Here is a 27,760-nt window from a genome sequence, read left to right on the forward strand (position 1 = left end):
TTCCAGAATTATGTACAAGAATAAATATCATCCTAAGTAACATGTATATTATTTTTTAATTACAGTTGAAAATCAGCTATTAATCTCATATTGATTTCAAGCTTTTGTTTTTGTTTTTAAAGATTTAATCTTTTTAAAGCAGTTTTAGGTTTACAGCAGAATGGAAAGGATGGTACAGAGATTTCCAGTGTACCCTGTGGCCCCCACACATGCCTGGCCTCCCTCATTATCAACATCCCCCATCAGAATGTTACATTTGTTACAACTGATAAACCTACACTGACAATCGTCATCATCCAAAGTCCATAGTTTACTATGGAATTCACTATTGGTGTTACACATTCTATGGATTTTGATCATAATGACATGCATATAGCATTACAATATCATATAGAGTATTTTTACCCACCTAAAAATCCTCTGTGCTCTAACTGTTCATCCCTCTGTCCACCTAATCCTGGGTAACACTAAGCTTTTCACTATCTCCCTGGTTTTGCCTTTCTTGGCCTGTCATGGAGTTGAAGTCATACGGTATACAGTCTTTTCAGATTGGCTTCTTTCCCTGAGTAATATGCGTTCAAGTTTATCATGGCTTGACAGCTCATTTCTGTTTAGCACTCAATAATATTTCATTCTCTGGATGCACAACAGTTTTTTTTTTAAACTACTTACTGAAGAATATCTTGGCTGCTTCCACATTTTTGCAGCTAGGGTAAAGCTGCTATAAACATGCTTGTACAGGTTGTTATGTGGACATAAATGCTCAACCTTTGGGGCTAAATAGCAAAGAGCATGATTTCTGGATCACTGGTAAGGTGATGTTTCTTTTCTAAGATACCTCCAAACTATCAACAAAGTAGCTGTACCGTTCTACATCGTCTCCACCAGTGAATGAGAGTTCCCGTTGCTCCACATCCTCACCAGCATTTGGTGTTATCGGTTTTCTGGTGTGTAGCGTTACCTCCTTGCTGTTTTAATTTGTATTTCCCTGATGACATATAGTATTTACCATTTTTTCATAAGTTCATTTACCACCTGTCTGTCTTCTTTGGTGAGATGCTCATTAAGGTATGCGCCCCATTTTTTAATCACGCTGTTTTCTTGTTGAGTTTTAAGAATTCTTTGTATATTTTGGATAACAGTCTTTTATCATATATGTCTTTTAAAAATATTTTGTCCCAGTCTGTGGTTTATCTAATATAATTTTTAGTTTTCATGAAGTCCTCCAGTTTGTTTTTTGAAAACATTATCATATTTAATATCTTCACTTATCAACTATTTGGCTCTATAGAAGCTAATAGAATTCTTTAGGCACATTGCATATCTCTAGTTTTAGAACATTTTATATCTCTCTGATAATAATCAAACACTTTGAGTTATAAATATTATAAATGACTATACAGAAATAATGCTGTACCTATTTTGTGATTAATATTTTTAAACTTTTTAAAATTTTGTTTTTTAAAATGGTTTCTTTATTTTATAAATAGCTGAAATAAATTTTTTAGTATTCAGGACATAAAATCATATCAACATCTTTTGAGTATGTACAAAACTTTCATAGAAAGTTAAAATATATCAATCTAGATAAAATGGCAGTTTCCTAAGCTTTTCATAAAGATACTGGGATTATTAGGGAAGCCTTATAAAAATGATATATTCTTCTAATTTAAGAGATATAGCAATTTTAATCAAGAAAATTGAAAGTAACTTTCTGGGATGATTCTTTTTAGAGAGTATACCGCAGTATGAATGCCGGTTAGATATAATAATCATCCTTGTATCTACCTAATGCAAAGAGACTTGAGATTATGTAGATTTTTCCGTTTTCTGATGCATATTTCTTGCCACATAAGTGTCCATACTCTTTCTGTTCCTTTGTAACTGTAATCTCCACTGCACCCCCACCCTCCGTGCATTGTTCTTGAGATATTTTGCATTGTATATCTCCACTGTAAATCAAAGACCCTACAGACTAACAGCATGTTTAACAAATAATTACACTGATGTCTTGATAAAACCAGACATAAGAGTCTTTTAGGAGATAAGAGCATGGAATAAGCTAGATTGCCAAATGCAAAAACAATACATAGCAAAAGGGAAAGCATTGTTTTAGTGGCTTAAAATGTGATTTGCTTTTTTTCAAATTTTCTTCACTAATGGAAAACTTGACTCTGAATCACATACGTGGAATGTTTTTATAAAGTTAATTTTTTTTAATGCCAAGTGTCTATGCCCCTCCAGTAACGTCATCTTGATCTCCATTTGGGTTGTTCTCCTTGTGCCTACCCAGTTGTGGTGGTGGACAATCACACACTTCTGCTGGCCTGGCCAATCACACACTTCCTCTTGCAGTCACAGTAATTGGTTCAAGGATAAGTACATGCTCCCAGCTAGCCAATGAGAAACTATTTTACCCAATATGAAAGTGCTAGGCAAGAGGCATTCTTTCCTCTGTGCCTGGACGAGCAGGGAACACCAAACAGAAGGAACCTGCCTATGATTTCACACTTCAGAAACAGAACTGAAGTAGGCCTTTAATTTGATACTACACTCCCATTACTAGGTATCCACACAAAAGAAAAAAAAAAAAAGTCATTTTCCCATAAGGACATATACACTCAAGTTTTTATAGCAGCCCAATTTACAATTGCAAAGATGTGGAAACAACCCAAGTGCCCTTCAGCACATAAATGGATTAATAAACTGAGGTACACCATGGAATTCTATCCAGCCATAAAAAGATGGAAATTTTGTATCCTTTGTTACAACTTGAATGGATTTGGAAAACATTCTCCTAAGTATCACAAGAATGTAAAAACAAGCGGCACATGTACTCAGTACTAATTCAAAACTTGTAGATGAACAACAATGTGTTCACATGAGGGAAAAATTAAATCTAAAAATGGATGAAGGGGAAGGGGGCGTCAGCAGGTTCCGTCCCGGTGAGAACAATGTGCAGGTGCACGGCACATTTCCTGGGTGAAGGGCACAACTACAACCTGGACTTTACCTCACAAATGCAGCTGTTTAGACCCTCCTGTTAAACAGAAATAGCAAAGAAAAGGAAGGAGAACTGAGAGACAATGAGAGAGGGCACCCTGATATCATTCCACGTTTTTTAGAGTCTACCTGTACTTCTGTGTTATACACATATTTTTAAGCTATTTTTCTTCTTTGCCACAATAAGCTGACTTTCCTTCACTTGAAACTGAAATTATCTTGACTGATATTTCATCTATTTAGAAGATAACGCTCAATATTTTCTTATAAATGCAATGCCAACTTTGCCATTTTTATGCCTTGTGTAAATAGCTACACCATGTTGGCCTCCTCACTTTAATCCCAAGTACTTATCAGTGCCCCAAGTCTCACAACGTCTACAGCTTGGTAGCAAGAACGCATTGAATCTAAGCGAAATGACAGACCAAGAAGCGAAGAGTGAGAAAATGTGATGGAGAATGTTTGAACAAAGAACAAATTTATCACATGTTGTTTTAAATTTTCCATGAGGTACAAAGCCAGGTCATCAGAATACAATCTACTGGAATGTTATTTTAGATTTCCATAAAGATGCCTTCATAGAATTATGAGTTAATGTAAATCCATGTAGCACTTCATGCAGGAGCCAAATTAGCTTGACTTTCTGGCATAAATGCTTTTGTTTGCCCTCAGGCCATTGGATACAGAAGATTTTCCACACAGTCTTGAGTTGGCATCCTTATTCTAACACTAGCTCTGTTATTTTGATGTAGGCCCTTCACTGCTCTATAATTGAACATCTTCCTCTATAGAATGAAAATGATAATGTTTCCTTCACTTATGATTGTCACAATCAACCATTTCAAATCATTTTGAAGGTGATAGATCCACCAAGTGTTAGGTCTGTGGGTCTTATGTAATGGATTGTGAAAGATTTGGAATTTAGATATAATATCTTTATGATTTTAAAGAGTTCAATGATTTTTTTTTTAAAAATCAGTGATTACACTATATGTAAGCTGATTAATTTAGCAACTTCATATTCATACAAAGCTCTCATATTTGTTATTATAGCCGTATTTTTCCCCTCTTGGTGGGGAGGATATCCATCTTGGCTATAATTATTTTATCACATATTTGCACCTTTTTTTGGTACTATAACTATGAATGGTGCAGTGATGCCGATTTTCCACTTAACCCCTTTTACCCAACACATGATGTTGTCCTGGAGTAAGAAAGGTTGATGTTCTAAAAATAAGGATGCAATTATTGATAATTCACCACCTCCACATTAACTAACAGAAGCTGACAGTATTTTCTTCCCCACAGGCAAACCTTCACATTTAGGAGCAAGGAATGCTTTGTAGTGAAGTCACTTCTGACCCTGATGCACCTTGAGAGAAAACCTCCCCAAATAGTAGAACCCCGACTTTTAGAGTCATACAAGGTAGTAAATGCTCTATGGTTTAAATAATCAAAACTGAGAAATAATAGGAATAGTTTTATTGCTTTGTAAGAAGATGAAAATGATTCCTTTTCCTACTTATGAACAATAGGGAAGAGCATATACTTGGCCATAGCTTATCTGATTCCAGAGCTGAACCAAAACTTGAGTTTTCTTTGCCATCAGCTAAAGCTTTTCTGAAATGTTTTCAAAGCTCCAGATGCATGGGGTGCCTGAATAAATATTATCCCAACACTGATCAGCTGCATAGGTGAAGCCCACGTTAGGAAACTTGTCTACAAGGATTTCTTAATGAAGCAGGTGGCTGTTGATATTCTAAATAGATTCAATAATTAGTTGGAACATTTTTAGGACTTTGGGTGCATCTCACAAGGGATTTCTGTAATATTCAGAAGACAGCTTATATAGGAAAGCACCTGTTCAGGAAGACATTCGTTCATGGTCACCTAATAAGGGGAAAGTATTGTAAAAACTGCACATGGTAAGGCTAATAACAGCTCTGTTCCTACCAAGGAAGGCTTAAGTTTTTGGATTTATTCACTGACTATACTTTAGGAATTTCTTGAGTCTCAGAGAACTGCCTTCCTAAGCAAGATATGGATTTCATGTGAAGGACAGAAAAGGATTATAGTCAGCCGTGCACATCTGCAGGTTCCTCAATGGCAAGTTCAATCAATGGCACATCAAGGATATTCAAAATATTTTAAAAATGACAGTACAATAATTTAAAAAGTACAAAAAAAACACAACTATTTACATGGCATTTACATTGTTATTAGGTTTGTAAGTAATCTAGAGCTGATTTAAAGTATAAAGGAAGATATGCATAGGTTATATGAAAATACTATCTATTTTATATAAGGACATTAAACATCTATAGATTTTGGTATCCACCGGTGGTAGTGGACCTGGAACCAGGCCCCTTTTGGATACTGAGGGATGATCCGTATTTGTTTAAAACTGTTTAGGGAAAACTTATAAAACATGCCCTGTGGAGAAAAATTCACTTGCTTAGTAAATAACATTCCATAGTAAGTTTAAGTAATGGGGGGCGGCACCTGTGGCTCAAAGGAGTAGGGCGCCAGCCCCATATGCCAGAGGTGGCAGGTTCAAACCCAGCCCCGGCCAAAAACTGCAAAAAATAAATAATGAAGTAAATTTAAGTAATGGTAGATTTTATCCCCAAGCTCTTAGTCTGTTGTATGCATTAAGCATATTATGTAGCATGTTATATATTCTGAATAAGGTAAACCTATTGATTAAAGTTCTGATCTTATGTAAGGTGTTGGATCTTTCTCTGCTCTCTGTTATTACTTTTATGACACGCGCTTCTACAAAGAAAATTACGATTTATCTATTTTTATAGTCTATACAGTAAACCTCCATAGTTGACCCCTTCCCTACCAATGAGTTGACCATCTCATTAAGTTGACCTAATTTTCGTAGACAGGTCAGGCACCACACATATCTATCAGTGGAAGAGGCCTAATTCCTTACGTTGATCCTCTCTGTATGTCAACAGCTTATCACAGTTCCTTGGGTGGTCAATTTACCAAGGTTCTACTGTATTTATACTTTGACACCAATTAATCTTTGTTCAAAGAGTATTACCTACAAGAGAAAAGTTAGGAAGCTTTACTAAGAATATACATAGTAAATATTTGAAAAGTCTACGTATTGCTGCTAGCACTTAGTCAAGTTAAATTCCCAAGTCATTTTTTTCTGAAAAGTATTGTATTGATCAGCAGTAGGGTATAAAATAAGCTAAATCACATTTCACATCTCCTTCAATGATGTTTTTGAAATTCTGAATAATGACCCGGGTTGAGCCATTAATGCAAATCCTCTAAACTTAAGTAGTTTCTTGATACTTTTCATTTTGAGGCATCTTTCAAAGAAATAACAGATGCCTCTCCACATGCATTCAAAAAAATCAATAAAATTAATCAATAACGCTCTCCACAGGTAATAAATGCTCAGAAGCATTTCTGCCTATCTATATTGATCGAGAGAATTGCTTCAAATAGGTTCTGATGTGTATAAAAATCATTTCCTTATTGATCAAAGCTCTCTTCCCCTCTCTGATATGTTATTTCATATATATCTCACAATTGTTTTTGTCTCCATTCTTATAAATTCTTGTGGTCTGTGTGTGACATTTGAATGAAATATAAAATGGGTGTTTTTTGTTTCTTTGGGGGAACATATGGCTGAGAATTTGATCAAATCATGACTAATCATGAGAACTTACTGAAATTATTTTAATGAAAAACATAATGATGTATTTCATTCACATTTTCATTATTTATAATAAGCTTAAAAGTTTTATGTTGGCTTCTATATCTCAGGATGAAACTCCGTTCATGTAGACACATATATCTAATCCAGAATGACACTATTACTGATGAAATAAATAATAGAACAGTGAATAGTTGTAGTCAATTACTGATTCAATATTGCTGGAAAATTATATTTTTGTAACATGTTCAAACATACTAGTGAACTTTGTCATCTTTTTGCTAGTGTATGTGTCCAACATATAGACATAAGGTATTAAGAAAAGTACATATTCCACATTTTCTAAACAAAACATTTTAAATTTGAAGATATCACCTTTAACAAGGACTGAATTCCTTTCAACCAGCCAATGTGCATATCCACAGTTACCTTCACTAGTAGCACCTGATAACTAGAGCTTCATTGGGGAAATTCTACTAGATAAATCAAAGAGTTCTTCAAAGATGCTCAACTCCTTACTCTTGACACATTAACTAGTGTTGTGAATTATCCCTTTATGCAAAAAAAAAAAAAATCAAAGATTCTTGTTAGCATGATGTTGTAAATGTCATAACTAACGCCACCTATGTTCCTTATTTGGGTGTTCCATTACAAAATGACATCATTTTGGACAGAAAATACACTACCCTGGTCAGTGCTGCTGAACCACTATCTTCCTAAAACTTGGCTTTATTAAAAATTATCATGCATCTCAGTGACTTTCATTTGGAAGTTCAGAGAATAGAAATTGTCATATTGATGATTAATTGTATTCAAAAATATTATTTGGGTACAGCCAATGGGATGTTTATCAATGGTAAAACATAAGCATCAGAGTGACAACAGATTCTGGTTTGTTTCTCCTACATCAAAAATGAAATGATAATTTTTATAACATTTTAATATAAAATGCTTCCTGGAGATATGGAGGTATCTTTTCTACTTCACTAAGGCACCTTGGAATCCTGGATACATTGGATAGGCTCCTGGAGCTCTGAAAGATTAATATAATATACTCACTCTCAACAAACGTGTCTGACAGCCAGATTCTTAGAGTCAATACAGGCCATCAGGGGACCATGGAAATGAAATTTCTGAAATATTTCCTATATCTATGTATTTACATGAACTAAATGTATTTTAGTATTCTTGGAAGCAAGAATATATTCAACTGGAAACTAGCACTGCATACCCAAGAGTCATGTTGCATTTTAATGAGGGCAGCTTAATCAAAGAGGGAGAAATGTCACAGAGCAAATCAAAAAATGTTCATTCAGAGGCATGAGGACATTCCAGAGAGGGTACGAGCAGGAGCTTACAGAGCTCAAATCCTGACTTCCGTACTTAACAAGCCATATGGCCTTGGAGAAATTGGCTCTCCTCTCTCTAAACATTACTTTCCTCCACTACTGAACAAGGTATATGCTAGCTAGAACTGTATAATAAAAATATAATCTGAATCACATATGTAATATTAATTTTTCTAGTAGCCACATTTTTGAAGAACAGGTAATATCAATATATTTATATGAACATATAAATTTAAAACACATACTAAAATCTACTTAATATAACAAAAAGTATCATCACAACATGGCAATCAGTATAAAAATTATTGTCTTTGAATTCCATGAGTATGTTACAATTACAGCACAGAGTAATGTAATTGAAAAAAAAATGCCTTAGGAATTCATAGAGGTAGATTTAAAAGTAAAGAAATTATAACAAAAAACAATCACCTGAGAGCCATTTCAGTGGTCCTGGTATCTAAAGGAAGTTTAACTGACATATTGTGGATATAACAGTTGGAAATAAATGGGTGGATTATAGATAATTAAAGAAAAATGGATAAAACTTGGGTTGAATAGAAAAAGAGACAAAGTGAGACAGTTTGGAGTTTGGAAAACAGAGAGAATAGTATTCATCAGAGACCCAGGGAGGTAATGTGACAGGAGATGTGGTAAGGTACAGAGATGAGCTTTCTAGTCATCAAATGCAGTTTCTACTACATACTGTGGTTATGACGTGTGTATTTAATGACTTCCACAAGAACATAAATGCTTTAGTTTCAGATATTCAGAAAGTAGAATCAACACTGAATAAGACAATTATGAGATTAACATGAGCATTAAATTTCAGAGTATATTTACCTAGGGAATTCAGTGGCATTCAGAGAAAAGCCCCCAGTGTGACATTTACCTGAGTCTTAATTTATGAAATTCCAAAGCCTTTATTTGTGGTAAAATGACATTTACACTAGAATATTTATTGCAGCTCAAATCACAATTGCCAGGATGTGGAATCAACCCAAGTGCCCCTCAACCCACGGATGGATTAACAAACTGTGGTATATGTTACTATTCAGCCATAAGAAAAAAAAATGGAGACTTTACAGATTTTGTGTTTACTTGGATGTAGTTGAAACACATTCTTCTTAGTAAAGTATGGGAGAGGGGGAGTATCCAGCGTGGGGCTCGGCACCTCTAGCTCAGCAGCTAGGGCGCCAACCACATACACCAGAGTTGGCGGGTTCAAACCCAGCCAAGGCCTGCCAAACAACAATGACAACTACAACAGTAACAACAACAAAACAGCTGGGTGTAGTGGTGGGCGCCTTTAGTCCCAGCTACTTGGGAGGCTGTGGCAAGAGACTTGCTTAAGCCCAAGAGTTTGAGGTTGCTGTGAGCTGTGATGCTACAGCACTCTACCAAAGGTGACATAGTAAGACTCTGTCTCAAAAAAAACAGAAAAAAAGCATCCAATGTACTCAATGCTAATATGAGACCAATATATAAGCAAACTACACACTGTATGAAAGAAAAACACAAGTATACACTAGCGAGGGGGAAGAGAGAGGAGAAAGGGTGATGGGGAGGATCTCACCTGACGTGCACAGTGTGAGGGTGTCCAGCACGCCCCCTGGGTGAAGAGCTCAACTACAACTTGAACTTTGCCTTAGAAAGGAAAACAGTAACAATATAATCTAAACATTTGTACCCTCATATCAATCTGAACAAATAAAAAAGAAGCAAGACTTTTTTAATGAGAAGTAATAAAGATTTTGATTCAAATCCCAGCTTGACCTTCGCAGAGTCTCATTCTTCATTTGCTAAAGGAGAAGTATCTATCTCCTCACACAGTTGAGTGAAGAGCATGTGAGTAAAATGTAAAGCTGTAGACATTCAAAAAATTGTGGTAATTATTAGCTCGTTCCAGTAGACCTGGAAGACAAAAAAAAAGGAGGGGCCTCATATCCTTTCTATGTATCATAAGGGTCTTTGAACTCCTATTTATAATACACTGTAACTCTTCGCAGAGCAAGAATGTATCAGGCAATGATTATCTCCAGTACCATGATTGTAAAAAAATATTGCAAAACCACTGTAGGATGACTATTCTTAACAAAAATATACCATACAGTTGAATAGATAGAAGGGAGATATTAAACACTCCCAATACAAAGAAATGATAGATGTTTGAGATGTTTATGCTAATCATCCTGATATGATCACTGTACATTGAATGCATCAAAACATCACTGTGTATCCCATAATATGCATAATTATTGGCAATAAAAAGTAAAACCCTTTTAAAATATTGCAATAATAAGTAGCATCCAAAACTCCTTAAGAAAGATTTGCCTAGATGAGAAAGCAGAAAATACTGAAAACTCTCAGCTGAGACTTTACTTTCAGGGATCACTTCTATAGTTCATTACTAGAGAAATTTCCCTGAACGTCTAGAGCACCGGAATCCAGGAGGAGGAGACATACAGGGCGTTCTCTCCCGAGCGTGAAGCCAGCTCTTGGGGTTGCTCTGCTGCCACTGCCACCTGCAACTGATGGTGGTTCTTTTCTCCCTTTGCGGGAGTAAGAGGGCGAGGACACAGTGTGAGTGGTTGCAGTTTAAAAAAGGAAAGAAAAGAAAACTTTTGGCTGTTCTAGGTATATGCAAATAGAAAAATTGAATTTTCACACATGTATGTATCTAAATTTACTTTGAAATTATTTAGTTTGAAAAGTGCCAATATTTTATTGGTAAATTTCATTAGTTTCTAATTTATGTTAGTTTATCCAAAGTGATTATTACACACAGATAAAAAGTTTACCACTTAGGGTGGCGCCTGTGGCTCAAAGGAGTAGTGCACTGGCTCCACATGCCAGACGTGGCAGGTTCAAACCCAGCCCAGGTCAGAAACTGCAAAAAAAAAAAAAAAAAAAGTTTACCACTTAATTTATCATGGGTTAATTTATTCTGTAAATCTCTCCAAGGGATCTTTTGCTAATGCTTAAATTAGTAAGTACATTCAAATAAACTACTTTGCCCAAGATATTAATGCAACTATTTTTTTCTTACAAAAACAACATATAAAGAAGCTACATTGTCTTGAGAAAGTTATGTATTTATTTGGAACCAAACTTTGACAGGCCACTAATTTATAAGTGGTGATGTGTTCATTTAATAACAGAGCAATGTTTTTCTTCTAAACCAAACGGAGTTGGCAAATTCATCCAATAGAGGGAAATGGACCCTATTGGTCAACAGAAAAGATATTGATTATTTAATCTAAAAATATTCTGAAGTCTTGGAAAATAAAAATAAGCATTGATTGTATATTTAGACACATATGAGCGAAGAGATAGTCATAATCACTTTATTGTTGGTATGTACAGAATTATTTACGTAAAACGATCACAATTACAAAATTAAATCAATCTTTCCTCCATTTATTTTCTTTATTTATTTCTTTTTATTCTGTGTAAAGTTTAGGCATCTAATAACCTGAATGTTAATAAAGAAAAGGAGAAGCAAGACATTTTTTAAATGGCCAATCTTTAAATATTTATATGTATTTTACTAAAAATAACCTTATAAACCAATTTTGACTATATTTATTTTTAATCAATATTGATAAACTATACTACTATATGTTTTTAATCATATATTTTAATGTGGGATTTTTATGGAAAGTTTTCATTCATAAATTAGTATAATTGTTCTTGTTAAAATACTATGCCAGATAACATTTTAAGTAAACTATTCAAAAATTTCATGTTACAAGATAATTATTTTGGTTATATATATTTTTTCTTTTTCTTTTTTTTTTGGCCGGGGCTGTTTGAACCTACCATCTCCAGCATATGGGGCCAGTGTTCTACTTCTTTGAGCCACAGGCACTGCCCCTTTGGTTACATATATTTTTTAACATTTTAATAAAATATTTAAAGTGAAAATAGACATAATTTATAATTTGTGTTTTATTTCACATTTTTAAAGAGACATTTTAATATGAATATTAGTACAAGTTTCACATAAATTCTCACTATTCAATTTTTTTTCTTTTTTGAGACAGAGTTTCACTCCATCACCTATGGTAGAGTGCTGTAGTGTCATAGCTCATGGTGACCCCAAGCTCTTGTGCTTAAGAGATCCTCTTGCCTCAGCCTCTCCAGTAGTTGGGATTATAGGCACCCACCACAACGCCTGACAAGTTTTTGTATTTTCAGTAGCGATGGGAATCTTGCTCTTGCTCAGACTGGTCTTGAACTCATGAGCTCAAACAATCCACCCACATCGGCCTCCTAGAGTGCTGGGATTACTGGAGTGAGCCACCGCACCCAACCACTGTTTAAAATTTTATTCCCACCATATTTTCATTCCATTGACCAAGTTTTACTGTAGCTTAAGCCTCTACTCTTCCTGTTTATTATTAGGAATCTGGCATTCAGATGCCACAAGATTTGAACTGTGGCTTGTTTTTCGTTGCCAAGCCAGCATGTTTTGAAAGATACACATGTACTTGTCCACAAATACTTCATTTTCTCTATAAATACTCCACTTTCTAGAGATATTACTGGTAATCATACTGTGTTGTTCATATTTTTGAGAGTGCTACCTCATTCATGAACCAACTAGGCAACAATGTATTAATGCGTCAGTTGGCCATCCTGGCAAGTAATTTTTAGAATCTTGTAACCTATGAGAAGAGTTCAGCATCTCTGTTTCTGGCAAAAGTAATTTTTAAGTCATATATTATATGCCTGGTAATAATCTAATGTTCTTTAAATAAAGTCCAACATGATTATAAATTTACATTCATTTTAGGAATTAGTTATGATACATATATACGATCTTTTAATATTCTGAAAATGAGTTCAGATGAACCTGAAAAACCTCACTATAAATTGGCTGACTCAAATCTGTTCTAGCAAAGACAAATTTTTGAAATACCTGAGGCCTGGTGCTGCTGAATCATACAGTCCTATCACTAGGTTCCAATATTACCATTCTTTCTATCGGATTGAACATACTTTCAGAAATTACCAAAACCTTCATAAAAATATTTTCAATTATGATTTTTATAGATTTGAATAATGAACCAAAACTAAAGCTTTTCATTTTCTTTCATGGGTTTTGGTTCCATTTTGTGTCATTTGGATTCAAAAATAGAACATTATATTTACCCCCTTCCCAGGTGCTGTACAAAGACTACACAGAAAAAGTTATTTGTTTGATTCTCAGGAAAGTCACAAACAGCAGTCGCCTATAGACTGAGGCTGGGAGTGAAATCTATAGGTAATGCCTCTGTCAGCAAAGACTTGGTAGAAGAGAGTTTATAATAAATATTCACATCTGCTGCTTTGGACACTCTAATCCATCCTAAGGATCTTTGCTGTGTCAGGCTTTGTTCTAGATGAAGAAGCCCAGTAGTTATAAACGTCTGCAAATAGGCCATATTTGTCATGGTTAGCTTTAGTTTTATAACTTTGTTTAGAGATATTCACGATAATTGGGGGTAAAATTTGTGATGAAATATTTCTGTTTATGACGGCATCATTCTAGAATTCTTATTATGAAATGCACCAGTTCTATTTTCACGATATATCACTGACCTGAAAATCTGTCAAGAAGGCATCAGTGCTATGCTGAATAAAGAGAACATAATGGCTAAAAGCCCAGACTCTAGATTCAGAGTGCCTATGATTAAATGCTATCTCCCTCCATACCCACGAGGGCAATGTGAGCAAGTTGCTCACCCTTTCCAAGTCTTTATTTCTTCATCTTTATAATGGAGTTCATAATACATTTTGTCATTAGATTGTTGTAAGGATTATATGGAATTATCCACATCAAGCACTAAATAAGGTATCTAGTGCATTGAAAGAATTTAATACATTATAAATATTATTACTGTAATGATAATATGCCCTCTAAATGTAATTAGATAATCCCATGGATAATACCAATGTCATACTTATTTACCCTAAGTACTGACCTAGGTAAACATATTCTATTGTTTTTACTTGTTTTATGACCCCTGATGGTTTATTACTGAATTTCTTTAATGAAGGTATTAATTAAATGTGAATTCTTAATTTGTTTTCACTCTAAAAAAAAATGGTTCACTACAAAGTATATGGTATGAAAATTTTAAAAGTTCTCTGTCCTATATTTAGCTATCTTATGTAACAAAACTATAACTTAACAGAATTTTGAATTTTAAGTTAGAGTAAAAAAGCCCAAGTCATTTTGAAATGGAGGTATTATTGTCACTTCAACTCCAGAGAACATGTGTTAAGTTTATGAATTTCACAATTTTTAAAGCAGAAATGTATATTATTATGTAATGGTTTTAAGCAATGATTTAGCATAATTATAATAAACAAGTCTAAAGTATAGCATAATGCAAATTTTAAAATATAAATTGTCCATGAGGGATATCTCTCTCTGTTGCGTGCCTGGAGACGCAAACAGCAGTGTGCTTGATGTAGGATATGTTTATTTCTAAATATTATTCTACACTCTCTATGTGTATCTTTGCTATAGATAAGTTTTGAAAACTATGCCTTTCAAAACTTTTAAATATATAATTCATTTGGGAAAAGAGTTGTGTTGCTTAGTTGCTTTTAATTTCATCTTCTCAAAATGATTTATTAATCACAAATATAAAGAGAATAGTAGGGCATTTGACAACCTCTGATATATAATAGAGCATTAGGTTTTATTTCTCCTTTTTCTAATCTATAGTGTGTCTTAATATTGATTCAAATTGTTTCCTTTACCAAGAGGAGAGAGTTTAATGATTGTTACTTAACAAAAAATGATAGTCTGTAGAATCACAATTAAGACAAAACAGAATGTTCTATTGCTTATAAACTGAATGCTTGAAATAAAACTTTGATATCTCTCTCTCTCTCTCTTCTCTCTCTCTCTCCCCCTCTCTCAGGTCGAGTTTTAGCTCAGGCGAGTGGCAATGGAGTTATCCATTTGCTGGATCTTAAATCTGGGCAGATTCACAAGCTGATGGGCCATGAGAGCGAGGCACATACGGTTGTGTTTTCTCACGACGGGGAGAGCCTGTTTTCCGGAGGCTCTGACGGCACGGTTCGGAAGTGGTCTTGACTGTCAGCGGACCCCACTGCGGAGCGATTCCCTCCTGTCTCCCACTCCGTCAATAACAGGTTAAATACGCCAGCAAGTGACATTTACAGTTTGCTTTGGGCATGGATTTTAGTGCTTGCACTGTTACTAATAAAAAAATAACTTTCTGCTCATTCATTTGTACATGGGTCTTTTTTCTCTGTCGATTTGATAAGAATTTAGAGCCGTGGCATCTTTGCCACACTAAGGGTGTGGAAGAAACAGCTTTACAATGACGCCTAATGACAGACTAGATGAATTACAGCAGACTGATTTTTAATGTTGGAGAACAAACTGCAGGAAAACCTGGCTGCTTTTTTTTTTTTTTTTAATCAAATCCGAGCTGCAGGAAAACCTGAAGTTTAATCATGCAGCACAGGAAAAGTCTTTCTGCAACCAAAGGGGCAAATAGAATCGGTGAGCATGCATTGTCACAGACTCTTGACGATGATTGTGCTTTCTCTATTAATAATAGTCAGGGTCTGCAGATGGCTTAAATCTATATTCATGTCTCCTCCGGAACTTTCAACTCTGCAGCCTTATCCGAAAGGGCATGTGGTATAATTACATTCTTTTAAAATTTTTGATGCAATTTCAATGCAAATAAGTATCTCGCACGTAGAGTGTTTTCCCCCTCCTAACGCACGCATCCGCTGAGAGAGCACCCCAGCCTGGTCTAGAGCAGCAGCTCCGGGATTTCGACACCGCTGGGCTCTGAAGCCAGTTGTTGGCGCTGTCCGTGGTGCTGAGGAATTCCCGGCTGCGGGCAGAATGAGCTCCGAACCAGCAGTCTGCAAACTGCTCTCAGTGAAGCAGAAAGCCAGCTAAAGTTGCTCCTCTCCTTCACGTCCACAGTTAGCGTTTTCCGGCGTGGACGGGGGGATTCAAGCATCATCCTGTGGACGGCGGTGATGGCCCTGCCGGCGGGGCGGGCTGCAAGCTACAGCATGCCGTTGCTGCTTGGGATCCTCTGCGCCTAGCCAAATCACCTCTCCTGCCCGAGCAAACCCTGTGTGAGTGAACTCATGTGTGGAGGAGGCGTACGCAGCCGGAAAATTTCATAGAAGGATCTAAGAAACTGCTAACAATAAGTTCAACATGATTCTGCTACCGGGGTCTGGATTTCTACAGGACCAGCATCGCTTCTTGCTTTGAATTCTGAAGACGGGTCCAAAGCCAATTTCTTATGTATGTCTGCTGTGTTTCCTTCTGGAAGGGCGGGAGACTGCTTCTGGACTGTGTTTTGAAATGGGAGGTAGAGAGAATGGATTGCCTTTAATTCATGCCTGAAAATGTATTCTTTGGGTAATTAAAAAGAAGCTGCTTTCCTAAAACATAATTGACCTTTTAGTTCATCCTGGGCTGTGACCCCTATCGCCACCATTAACCTCCAGAGTGATTAGGTAAGTGTATCTTATGACATGAGTTATGTTTGTTTCTCAAAAAAAAAAAAGATGCAGTCATTTTAAATCATAGATAGCAATAGAGGAGGGGAGAAAGTTTAGCTGTGAAGTGATCCTTAGTTTAGCACTGTTTGCTCTCGTATTAAAAATCTTCAGATAAACATTTTGATTTATCTAACATTTCTTCTCTTAAATAAATAACATCTTAAATTGCACTAGAGCAACTCAACTAGGAAGAAAGCTGTTTTTCAAAAAAATAGCCTAAGCACTTTGTTCTATTACAGAGATTTTGTTTTCTCCATGCAGATTTTAAAATGTATTTCACATAATAAAATCATGTTTAGTATTCATATAAAGTGGATATTGCATGGCTGTTTTTACCTTTAGGTTTACATTTACCATAACCTGACGCATTCATACCTACCTGTAGCTACAAAGAGACAATTTTCTGTCCATGTCTTTCTGAAGCAGAGTCATATGTGTGTTTTATATGGCTCATCTTGCATGTATTTACAGAAATTGCTGAAATATCATAAGGCAACACAGTAGCTCTCTTTCCCTCCAAGGTAAACTTTCTAAATATGTGGCAGATGTATAAATGTATACTTCAATTAGGAAATTATATTTATGCTTTTTCAGAAGCCTCTGTTATGTTTGTAGGCTCTGTAGTAATTTGAGAGGAAAAAAAATGCTTTGTCAAAGGGAGCTTCCAGCTCCTCAAGTAGAATTATAGGTTTACATTTTCTTTTTCTTTTATGACTCCTTATTTCTGGCATATTTTAAAAGAAATCCATCTCCTTTATCATTACCTACCCAACAGGAATTCTAAAAGCAGAGGATATCAGAAGATTTCTAATATCAGTTTTCTCTGTAAAGAGGGCATACTACCTTCCATTTTACTATTACTAGAATTTGCATATTTACCTTAAATTGCAAATAAAACATAATAGTTTACAAAGTTTCCTAATGTCATCATTATCTTGTGTAAAATTATCATCTGTGTATGTTCACTGAAAAGAGATGGTTTATCATTGCTCTTAATATAAGCCAAAAATGAATCAGTGAATGGCATTCATAAATGGATCTGAAAATGTCCTGTACACAATCTTAGTGATATTGGCAGAAAGCCAATAGCATTTAAATAAACAAATGAACTATTTGACAACACTTTTTCTTACCTTTAGTCCCTAAAGCCAGTTTCCCCAGAGCCTATGTGTAATTAGTTACTTGAAATATTTAAACAAGAGCCCTCTACCAACACTTCACACTATGCAGTAGCACTAAGTGAAGTTTACAACGGTCAACGCCACCAAATTAGTAAGGCGTATTTTCTACGAATGGCAATACTCCAATACCATCCTAAGAAACTTGCATAAACAGTATTACATTGGCATCTTTGTACAAATTGCCTAAATGCAAACATTTCTGGCATTTTAAGAGTTAGATTTTTAAGACTGTGTGAATGGTATTTATATTATTTTAAATGTTTAATTCAATTAATATTACATGAATACTAAATTCAAGTTGCAATAACAAACTCACACATGTATCTTTCCTGCCCACAAGGAGCTTACTTCTGACTAAAATTAAGAAGTAGAAAATAATGCAAGTAAACTTGTTTTTTCAACAAATTCTTTTTAACATATGGAATTCCCTTATATTATTTACTGCTTTAATTTTTTTTCTCTTAATCACTGTGGAATAGCTGTGTTCTATTATTATTGGCTATGTTCCAAAATCTAGACTCATGTTCACCAATACATGTAATGTTAAGGTCACTGTTGTTCTCCAATTCTGAGCATGAACAAGTAGGAAGGCCTAAATATTAGCTCATCTCAATTATAATTTACATTTGATTGTTGGTTTATTCTCTTTCTTTTAGAATTAGATTTTTTCCCACTAGTCCCTTGAGTTTTGATTATAACACAAATTCTTTCACTGGCTAGTTTAAAGAATAATAGACAATCTGAGTTCAAATATTCTTGAGTTATTTCCTAATAGCTATTTTTAATCAACTTTAGGATTCAGTAAAACCCCTTTTTACAATTTAGACAAAGGGAGACCTTTGAAATTCCGACAGTAAATTCAAGCGGAAAATTCCTGTATAAAATAACTTCGTAAAGGACAAATTGGAATGCATATATTGGCAAGTATCAACACTCCAAACTTCATAATAAAGTATAGATAGTTGCATGAACTTACTCTATTTGAGATGTTAGTGTCTCTTAATCAATCCCAAACGGTTTAAGATCGTGGGCTTAAATGGATCTATATTTTCTTTATATATGTCAAATTATTCTTTTTAAATATTCATTTTCAGCCTACCCCTCTTGTATTCCCATGGAAGGAGCTGAGTGTATTTAATATTAGGAGCACATCCAGAAGTCTTTGAGGAGGGGGATGGCTCTTCATATTCATGAAGCTTGCATACTTCTGTTGGTCATCCCTGGATTGGTCACCTCCGCTGCCATCAGTCATGAAGACTACCCTGCTGATGAAGGTGACCAGATCTCCAGTAATGACAATCTGATTTTTGATGACTATCGAGGGAAAGGGTGTGTGGATGACAGCGGCTTTGTATACAAGTTGGGAGAACGATTTTTCCCAGGGCACTCCAACTGTCCATGTGTCTGTGCTCTAGATGGACCTGTTTGCGACCAGCCAGAATGCCCTAAAATTCACCCAAAGTGTACTAAGGTGGAACACAATGGATGCTGTCCAGAGTGCAAAGAAGTGAAAAACTTTTGTGAATATCATGGGAAAAATTACAAAATCTTGGAGGAATTTAAGGTATGAGTTACCCTCCATATTTACTGAATGCTAACTTTTTACACAATGTGCTTAGTAGAATTGCCACATTGAAATCAGAGTTGGACAAAGCTATATTTAAATTTCTTTTTAATGTATAACAATACGATTATCGTTAGGTGACTAGCACTGTGATCAGTACATAGCCAATTGGTTTGTCCCTCAGTATCTGCAGAGTTGCATGATAAACTTTTTCTTCAGTAGTAGTTGAGGCACACTTAATATCTTTTATTTTTTGCCCTTAGACATTTCTTTTAGTTTATTACAAAATTTGTTTTCTGAGGAAAACAATTTTGTTTGTAAGTATGTGTTTTTTTAATTAATTTTTGAATTTTGGCAGGTTGTGTGCATTTGTGGCTTATTAGCCTGTGTGTTTGGAGCCATGTAATGGTCATTTACAATGTTTAGTGTGTAAAAATGGAAGCACTACAGAGGCGTACCTCTGACTTGTGGTCTTCATGTTAGGAAAATCCACTGAGCCTGCCTCTTGTAGAGTGGCATTCCCATTCTCTTTTCTGCTCATTAATTTTTTTACTTATAGGGCTCCACAGAGAACTGAATTTTTATCCTTGTCCATTGTAAAAGCTAGTAAAAAAAAAAAAAAAACACTACAATTTTTTAGCCCACATGGTATTTCTTAGTTTTCCTTTATCTATGTCATACTTTCAAGTATGTGGAGTTCATTTTTTATCTCTTCTTGGTTTCTCTTTTCTCCAATGGATAGTTTTAATTATGATGTCCATTCCTACAAGCCAAATCTGAACCCTGAAGGTAGGAATACATGAAAAATGTCTTCCTTCAGTGTAATGGCAGTTTGTGCCTTGGAGTGTCTGTCACATTGACGGTTGATCTAAGAGTTTCCCATTTCATCTAACCAAGTTCTGTGACAAGGTGCTCAGAACCTTACAGGCAAAAGAAGATATAGCTAGTTTTTGGTGTGGCTGTCTGTGTTTGAGAGAAGATTCAGTTATTCCAAAAGAGTCAAATGGTGCCAGAAGTCAACATATGGGGAAAAGATTCAAACTTATCATGGAATGTTCTGAATATTGACTCTGTATTTAGTTCCTTCTAGGTTGTGGGTTAAACCTAGTTCTAATTAGCCCAAGAGTACTCAGTCATTTTGACCAGATTATTTAGGGAATGGGGGAAATTTTATTTATAATTATTACATTCTAATTTATTAGACATATTATTCAGACATTTCTCTTTCATGTATTATAATATTTTGTTGTGAAATAAAAAGCTTGAGAGTCTAGAAAAGTTATCATTGTTGACATACAACAATAGTTAAGAGTGTGGCACATTTATTAATGTATGGCCTCTGAAATATACATACTTTGACATTGGTTATTTGTAATTTCAGGTTAATGAAATGTGAGTACTCAATACATTATTTGATTCCGGACATGGTTCTAGAATCATGTCACTCTTTTCTAACATGCATATATATCTAGAGTAGAATACAAAAATATTTTGTAAGAATAGCACCTCCTAACCTAACCTGAACAAAAGCATTAGATAAAATGCAGAGATTTATATACATTGGTAATCAGTGTTTAATAAAGAAGAAATTGATTATTTGAATTTAGTCAACTCACCACTAAAATGGCCATTGTTTTACTCTGTTTATTTGATTTCTTTTATTACAAAGGTAATAATTATGTTACTATGCCAAACAATACAGAGATACATAAAGAAAATGTTTATAATTTCTGTGCCTCTCTAATTATAACCCTACTATTATCTAATTAATCCCCAATAATCCCCCTTTGTGTATAACCCATTGATGTACACAGCTTTTCACCTGACTCTGGGCCATGAAATTTTTTAATGTGATTTTTTAAGTAATAGGAATCACTTTTTCATAAGAGTTTAGAGTCATAATGAGCCTTGGAGTTTACACAGGGAAATGTTTAAGTATGAGAAACTGAGACCAAATAGTTCCTTGTTTAAAATTTTCAAATTATTTAGCTTATTCTAAATGCTGCCATTCTATCAATAAAGTCTATACAACTCCTCAAAGCACTTTGACTCTAAGGTCAGAGCCTGAATTCGAATCCCAAATTCATCACTTGGCTATACAATTTTGGATGAAGTTCTTAAATCTTTTGTTTTGCAGTGGTATTTACTATAAAGTAGCTACTGTAATAATTACTTCCCTTAGTGGGCATGTTGGAAAAGTTGAAGGAGATACAGTTTGTGTGAAGTCATGTGATAACTAACCATGTGATAACTGGTGCACAATCAGTATTGAATTAATAGTTGTTCTTCTTTCTTCTAAACTCTAATACCCTGGGATTTACTCTAAGCTCTAAATTACTCTATGGTTCTACCTACATTTTATAGGAGAAGCTCAACTTGAAAAGTCTTTCAAATGAAAGAATACTAATATCTTTTTTGATTGTCATGCTTATCCATATGAACTGACTCTCAGAAAATATTAACAAAAATCTATCATCGTGATTCTCTCCCAACTCAGCTTACAAAGAACAAATCATTTTTAAAGATATATGGAACTTTTATCTAATAATCTTAGTATGTGGTTAGGAGGTTGTACATGTATAGTGAGATATTCTTTATATATGTGTGTGTGTATATGTGTATATATTCATCCAACAAACATTTGTCAGACTAGTTGATACATAAGATACCGTGGTTGTACTTACATTGGAAAATAGAATATCTAGTAGGCAGGATCTCTGTTCACAAGGAAAGCATGATTGACGTGGAAAGAGAAAAAGATAAAGGCAATCAAAAGTTAAGTATATGATTATGAAGTCCCAACACAAATTTCCCAGGAGATTGTGATATCAGAAGGTTATCAACATGGTATGAGGCTTGGTGAAGCAAGACTTTTTTTCTTACGGATTGTAAAAGTTGAGCTTGTACTATGAGAAGTAGTTGAAATTGATTTGGGGAGATTAAAATTCCGAAGAGGAAACTGCTGGAGAAAACTTAAGAGACTGGGATGCATAGACTCTGTAAAGAGAGGAGGGGGATGGGAATAACTGGCAGCTGGATCTGACTAAAATGCAATTCTAATAAGAGAGATGTAAATTTGGATATGTGTTGGTAGACAGGGCATGGAAGGGACTTGAATACTGGGTCAAAATATTTAGATTCAGTCTGAAGAATAACAGGGAATAAAATGCAGGTCATGATGCATAGAGATGACCTAGTTAAATATGATTTTTAAAGCAAGATCATCTTGAAAAGAGGTGAAGAGAAATCAAAAGCGGGGGGGAGTGGGGACATGGTAAAGACTTCTAGGACAGCTTTCCAGGTAAAATCTAAATCCCCTAGTCATAGTCCGGTCTGGATTCTACTTATTGACCTTTCCAAATACCTCAACTCTAGGTGATTTCGCTTCCTAGCAGTGTTTGCACTGCTGTTCCACAGCGTGGAATGCGTTTTTAACATTGCTTCCCCATATTAAGTCCTCCTGGACCACTTCAAGATTCGTTTAAATTTCAACTCATCTGGAAACCCCTGTCTGTCCTGCATCTGCCTGCCAAGCTGGATCTCACTCTGCTATCTGTTCCTACAATGTACTGTGCAAACCATTCTAACAAGAACCAAACTGTAGTTACGCACTGTTAGGATTTTTATATGTGTTATAACACATTTCATTTTGTAATAACACAGTGAGAATTATACATTTATTAGCACTGTTTTACAGATAAGAAAACTGAAGCACCAGAGTGTAAGTAACTTGCCCAAGATCATACAGCTAGAAAATGGCAGAACTAAAGTTCCAAACCAGAGAGCCTGGCTGCCGAAACTAAGCTCTTCATCACCTCTGCCACCTTTATGAGTAGCAATAACATATCACACTGCAATGATTTGAAATCACGTTAAATATAATGCGAAATAATATAATATGAAACCACTTGCCTCTCCCATTGGACAGTGAACCCTTTGCAGCTGGGGACACGGGTTTTCCTTTTCTCCACCATTCCCAACCATGCAAGTACAGAGCAGGCATTCAGAACATTTTTGGTGAATGGCATAGAGGGTCAGTAAGAACCTTATGGGATAAACAAGTTTTAAAGTTCCTTTCACATGCCTTAGTTTCTGTGTATGTGCTCATCTCTTCATTTTAAAGAAACACTCAAAGTTCAGATAAGGAGTACCTTTTCGGCAGCTAATGACACACACGGTTTCCTAATGGAGCGCCCACTTTCATCTTTCTTTTCATCTTTCTGGCCCAGCCCCTTCCTAACCAAGCCTAGTCTTGGATTCTATCCTCATCCCAGGGCTGCAGTGGCCACCCAGTATTTTAGTTGTGTTGTCTTACCCTATATAGTTACAAAACTTAGGACACATTTAGTCTTTTCTGGTCATTGAAGTCAAATGTAAATTGATCCATATATGTCACCTGATGGGAAAAATAATGCTATTTATAAAGGTTGTGGCGTTTTGATTCCATTTACTGATGTAAGCTTTGAAAATTGATTTCTCTCTACTCTTTTTGAAAACTCTGAAGTCTCCAGTGTTCTGATAATATTTTATTAAGATAAAGGTCACTATATAGTGGGTTCTCTCATCTTTCTTTTATGTGTACCCAGGCAATATGGCACTAGAACCTGCTTTTTAAAGAAATAAAGCATATAAATAATAAATTACAATAGCATTTCCTACGGAAGAAGTTGATTGGAAATGTAGGCTCTGTCAGCTTTGGCTTTGCACGTAACTGCCTTATACTGAGTTGCCCAAAGGCAGAAATAATTTATTTTGCTCAGTTTTTATAACTCTGACTCTGCTAGAATTGGCTTTCTTGGACATTTCTTTGTACTTTAAAACATGCACTGATTTAGTTTTAGGTCATACACTGAAGGTTATACTACACGCCACTGAAAGATATCTTTTTGCGGCTTTTGCATAGCCTGTTTTATTTTAAAGTAATTTTCTGCAGTCAATTCCCAACGTCCCTAATTTGGATTTGAATTTGCCCAAGATCTGCCCTTCCCCACACACTGACCTTGGTGCTTTTCCCATTGTGGGCCAAAGACAGTTGATCAGGTCTCTGAATTTTTATACTTGAAAGGTTCAGTGTGAATATTTATCCATCTAACACATTTTGTATGTACATCATTGCTTTATCAAAAGAAGTAAATAAAAGAACATATTTTCATACTGTGGTAAGCTGCCTAGTTTTTGCCCTGAATTTTGTATTTAACATTTAAATCTTAAGGAAAAAAACAAAGAGGACAGAAAATTAAACACTTGGGGAATTTTGCCAAATCATTGCACCCATAAAAAATGTTGATGCCAGTTTAGATTAAGAATTGACATGCTCTTTAACGGGTATATTCACATGGCTCTCATTAATCTGTGCCCCTTCCTTAACGATCAATATTGTAACATCAAATTTATGAAGATATTTGAATGTATAGGCTTTTGAATTTAGGTTGGGGATATTTGTTTAATGTCTGGTTGGTTTTTGGTTTTGGTTTTTGGTTGTTTTTTTTTTTAATATGGGAAGAAAGAATGGAAGGTTCTAGGATCGGAGGAATAGATTTGTGAAAGAACAGGGGGAGAAAGGAGGCTGTAGAGAAATCTCAGTCAAAGGGACTAATCAGTAATAACTTGAAAAACACAATTCACTTCCCCCCGACCGCCCAGCCACCTGCCATTACACCAGTTTCTATGAAAAGCACAGGAATGAGTAAGATGCTTACACAAGACAAAGGGGCACAAAGAGCATCTTTCCAGAGGTTGAAGGTCATACTTATTCCAATGGCAGAGAAATAGGTGGATTGTGAGAATACAGGTGGGGTTTTTAAAAGAATTTTATCCCAGAGAAGGTTTACAGCTTCTCACCAATTGAGTAGTGAGGGGCATTTTTAAGATAGTATAGAAAAAAGTCCTGGAAAACATCGTAATTTCATGCAATAAAAATGATTGAGGATCTTTGTTGAGAGATTGAAAAGATTAATTCCATAATTTTTGGCTCTGCAAGAGACAGTTCCTGTTTTAGCAAAGCATGTCGTGGCTTTTAACTTTAAAATGGCCTTTGAGTGAGTTAAGGCTTCTCCTTTCAAATTTCTAGGAAGTTACAGTGACGGAGTCATTACAGCCGCTTACCTGCGGTCAGCCTCCACATGCCCAGTGAATGGGCTCACAGTGGACAATCTCCAGGGGGGATTCCATCTTTGTAAATAACTGCAGAACCTCTACTTAATTTTTATGTCTCTAACCAATTTCAGAAATTAGAAGCCCATTTGGTTAAAATTACACTTTCTTCTTATTATTAAATTGTACTTACTTGGCATTTTTTAAACTTCACAAAAAGTACCTGAAAGCTAGGAAAGACATCAGATTTTAAAAATAATGTTTTTCTCAAAACTCCATTGATCATTGAGAATGATTATTTTCATATTTAACACTTTGTAAAATGAAGGAGTGGAATTATAAGAATAATGGCTTTAAGTTAATCCCCCAATGGGTGAAATAGCCTGTTTTCAGTCAGAATTATTCTCTTGCTTTAAATTTTAAGAAATCTCATGATCCCTTTGGCTAGTTAGATGTGGGAGTAGTTTTTCATACTCACTCACCAATATTTATTGCTGCCCTTCATGGTGGCAGATGCTGCTGTTAATGGAGCTAACTGTGTGATAAGTATGACTACAGAGATTTGCAACTGGGCTTCTGTGCCTTATGCACATGGAGAGATGGGTGTTTGATTTGCAGCCACGTCTGAGATTTGCAGAGCTTGTCACTGTTGGTGACTACCTCGGACTTGAGGCCAGCCATCAGCAAGTAAAAGACATCACTGCCCATTCCTTACTGACTCACCTATAGTGGGAGAGGATAGAACTAAAAATAAAATAACCTGGTAATCTCCTTGCCAAACTTTAACTCCAATTATGCAAGGATTTGGATGTGTTAAAATTTGTCTATTTTTAAATTATGTCCTTACCCAAATGTGGAATTGTGTGTTATTAAGAAGAGTGATTTTTTTTTTAATTTCCTGTTTTCTATTTCACATTTCAGGTCTAGAACACATAGATTAATCTATATGTAACCTCAATTACAATTGCTCCATACTTAGATTGGGGTGGGTGGGTGTGTGGTAAACTGGAGGGACAAAGTGTTCTTACTTTAAGAAAACCTTACAATCAATGGGCAATAAGTATTTTCTTACCTCCCTTATTTTAGGGATGTTAAAACAAATTTCTGTATTAGGTAAACCTTTTGTTTCTCCTTCTGAATTGCCTCGACCATATTTCTTGTTTTGGTTTGTCATCCTACAGCGTGCTTTATGCATCAGGCCTATGCTTATGAAGGACAGCACAAAAAAAGGCCAATCTTTTGAGTTATGCTTTGCCAGGCTTTCAAGAAAGAACATGAAACAAATAGCTGTAAGAGGAGATTTGAAGTGATAGATGTGTTTTCATTCTCAGACAATAGACGTTATTAACTGAAGGCTGGCTTATTTTAAAGTCCGTACTTTGCACTTTACTGATCACTACCGATGAGCATCAGTAATTTAGTCTAACACACCTCCATTGTTGATGTCCTTGCCTCCAGCCTGCTGCATAGCGTATGACAATAAAGCCATCTTCGGCAAGGATTTAATGGGATCATGTAAAGAGTAAATAAAGTAGTGAAGTGACAAGAAAACTCATTTGTCTTCTGAAAAAGTTTTCAGATGACATTCGATGGCTGGATAATGCTGACTTAAGTGTTAAAAGTAAACTGAATACAACTCTTAATTTTCTCCCTGTAAGGTCATGTGACCATACATAAACCTCAATATACCTTTAATTTTCTATCTATGGAACTGATACAAAAATGCCATCATATATGTCTCATGAAGAATAAATAGCATTGAGAAATTATAATATTATTATATTATAATATAATATAATATTAAATCAATTTAGAAGTAATGATTATAGCTGCTCAAAAGTTTTATTTTAATTAAAAATTATTTGCTTAGGATTTTAAAATCATTTTTGTTTTAATTTTGACCTATCCCTCTCCTGATTAATTCTTGGTTTGGGGTTATATTTCTAGTATCTGAGTTTATATAAATTCATCTGCAAGCCCTATGATCTTGGCTTTTACAGTCCAGGTCCATTCCACTTGTAAGAGCTGACCATAGAATTTTATAAGTGGAAAATCACTTTGAGATTATTTTCTTAACTCTCTTATTTTAGGGATGATAAAACAAGAACTAATAGAAACTTAGTGATAACACCAATGTAATATAGCTCATTATTTGCAAAGGCGATATTAATATATCACTTTCCTGTGGTCTTTTTCTATATTTTACTACCTTCAGGTTTAACAGGAAAATGCCAGCTCATTTACATCTCCTTTTCCAATAAATATGTTGGATGCCATGATTTATCTCAGCCAATTGTCTATAGAAATGAGATTTCAGGACCTATCACCA

At 35.2% G+C, this 27,760-nt stretch overlaps 2 protein-coding genes and 1 non-coding gene across 4 annotated transcripts in view; all 3 read left to right on the plus strand.

The window, feature by feature from the left end:
- The window catches only part of SPAG16 (sperm associated antigen 16), a 996,461-nt gene extending 981,084 nt beyond the window's left edge, over positions 1-15,377 (plus strand). The window contains exon 16 of the mRNA XM_053597632.1: positions 14,952-15,377. Coding sequence (XP_053453607.1) covers positions 14,952-15,127 — 176 coding nt within the window. The 3' untranslated portion in view covers positions 15,128-15,377. The remainder of the gene's footprint in view (positions 1-14,951) is intronic.
- LOC128590892 (small nucleolar RNA U3) lies at positions 10,404-10,623 on the plus strand. The gene has a single exon (XR_008381364.1). It is a non-coding gene; the product is annotated as a small nucleolar RNA U3 (small nucleolar RNA).
- Positions 15,378-15,813: 436 nt separating the features above from the next.
- Positions 15,814-27,760, plus strand: part of VWC2L (von Willebrand factor C domain containing 2 like) — a 179,910-nt gene continuing 167,963 nt past the window's right edge. For both annotated transcript variants that reach the window (XM_053597633.1, XM_053597634.1), the window contains exons 1-2: positions 15,814-16,548; positions 18,869-19,338. In XM_053597633.1, coding sequence (XP_053453608.1) covers positions 18,949-19,338 — 390 coding nt within the window. In that variant the 5' untranslated portion in view covers positions 15,814-16,548; positions 18,869-18,948. The remainder of the gene's footprint in view (positions 16,549-18,868; positions 19,339-27,760) is intronic.

This window comes from Nycticebus coucang, chromosome 7 (genome assembly GCF_027406575.1).
Source record: "Nycticebus coucang isolate mNycCou1 chromosome 7, mNycCou1.pri, whole genome shotgun sequence".
NCBI classification, from domain to species: Eukaryota; Metazoa; Chordata; class Mammalia; order Primates; family Lorisidae; genus Nycticebus; species Nycticebus coucang.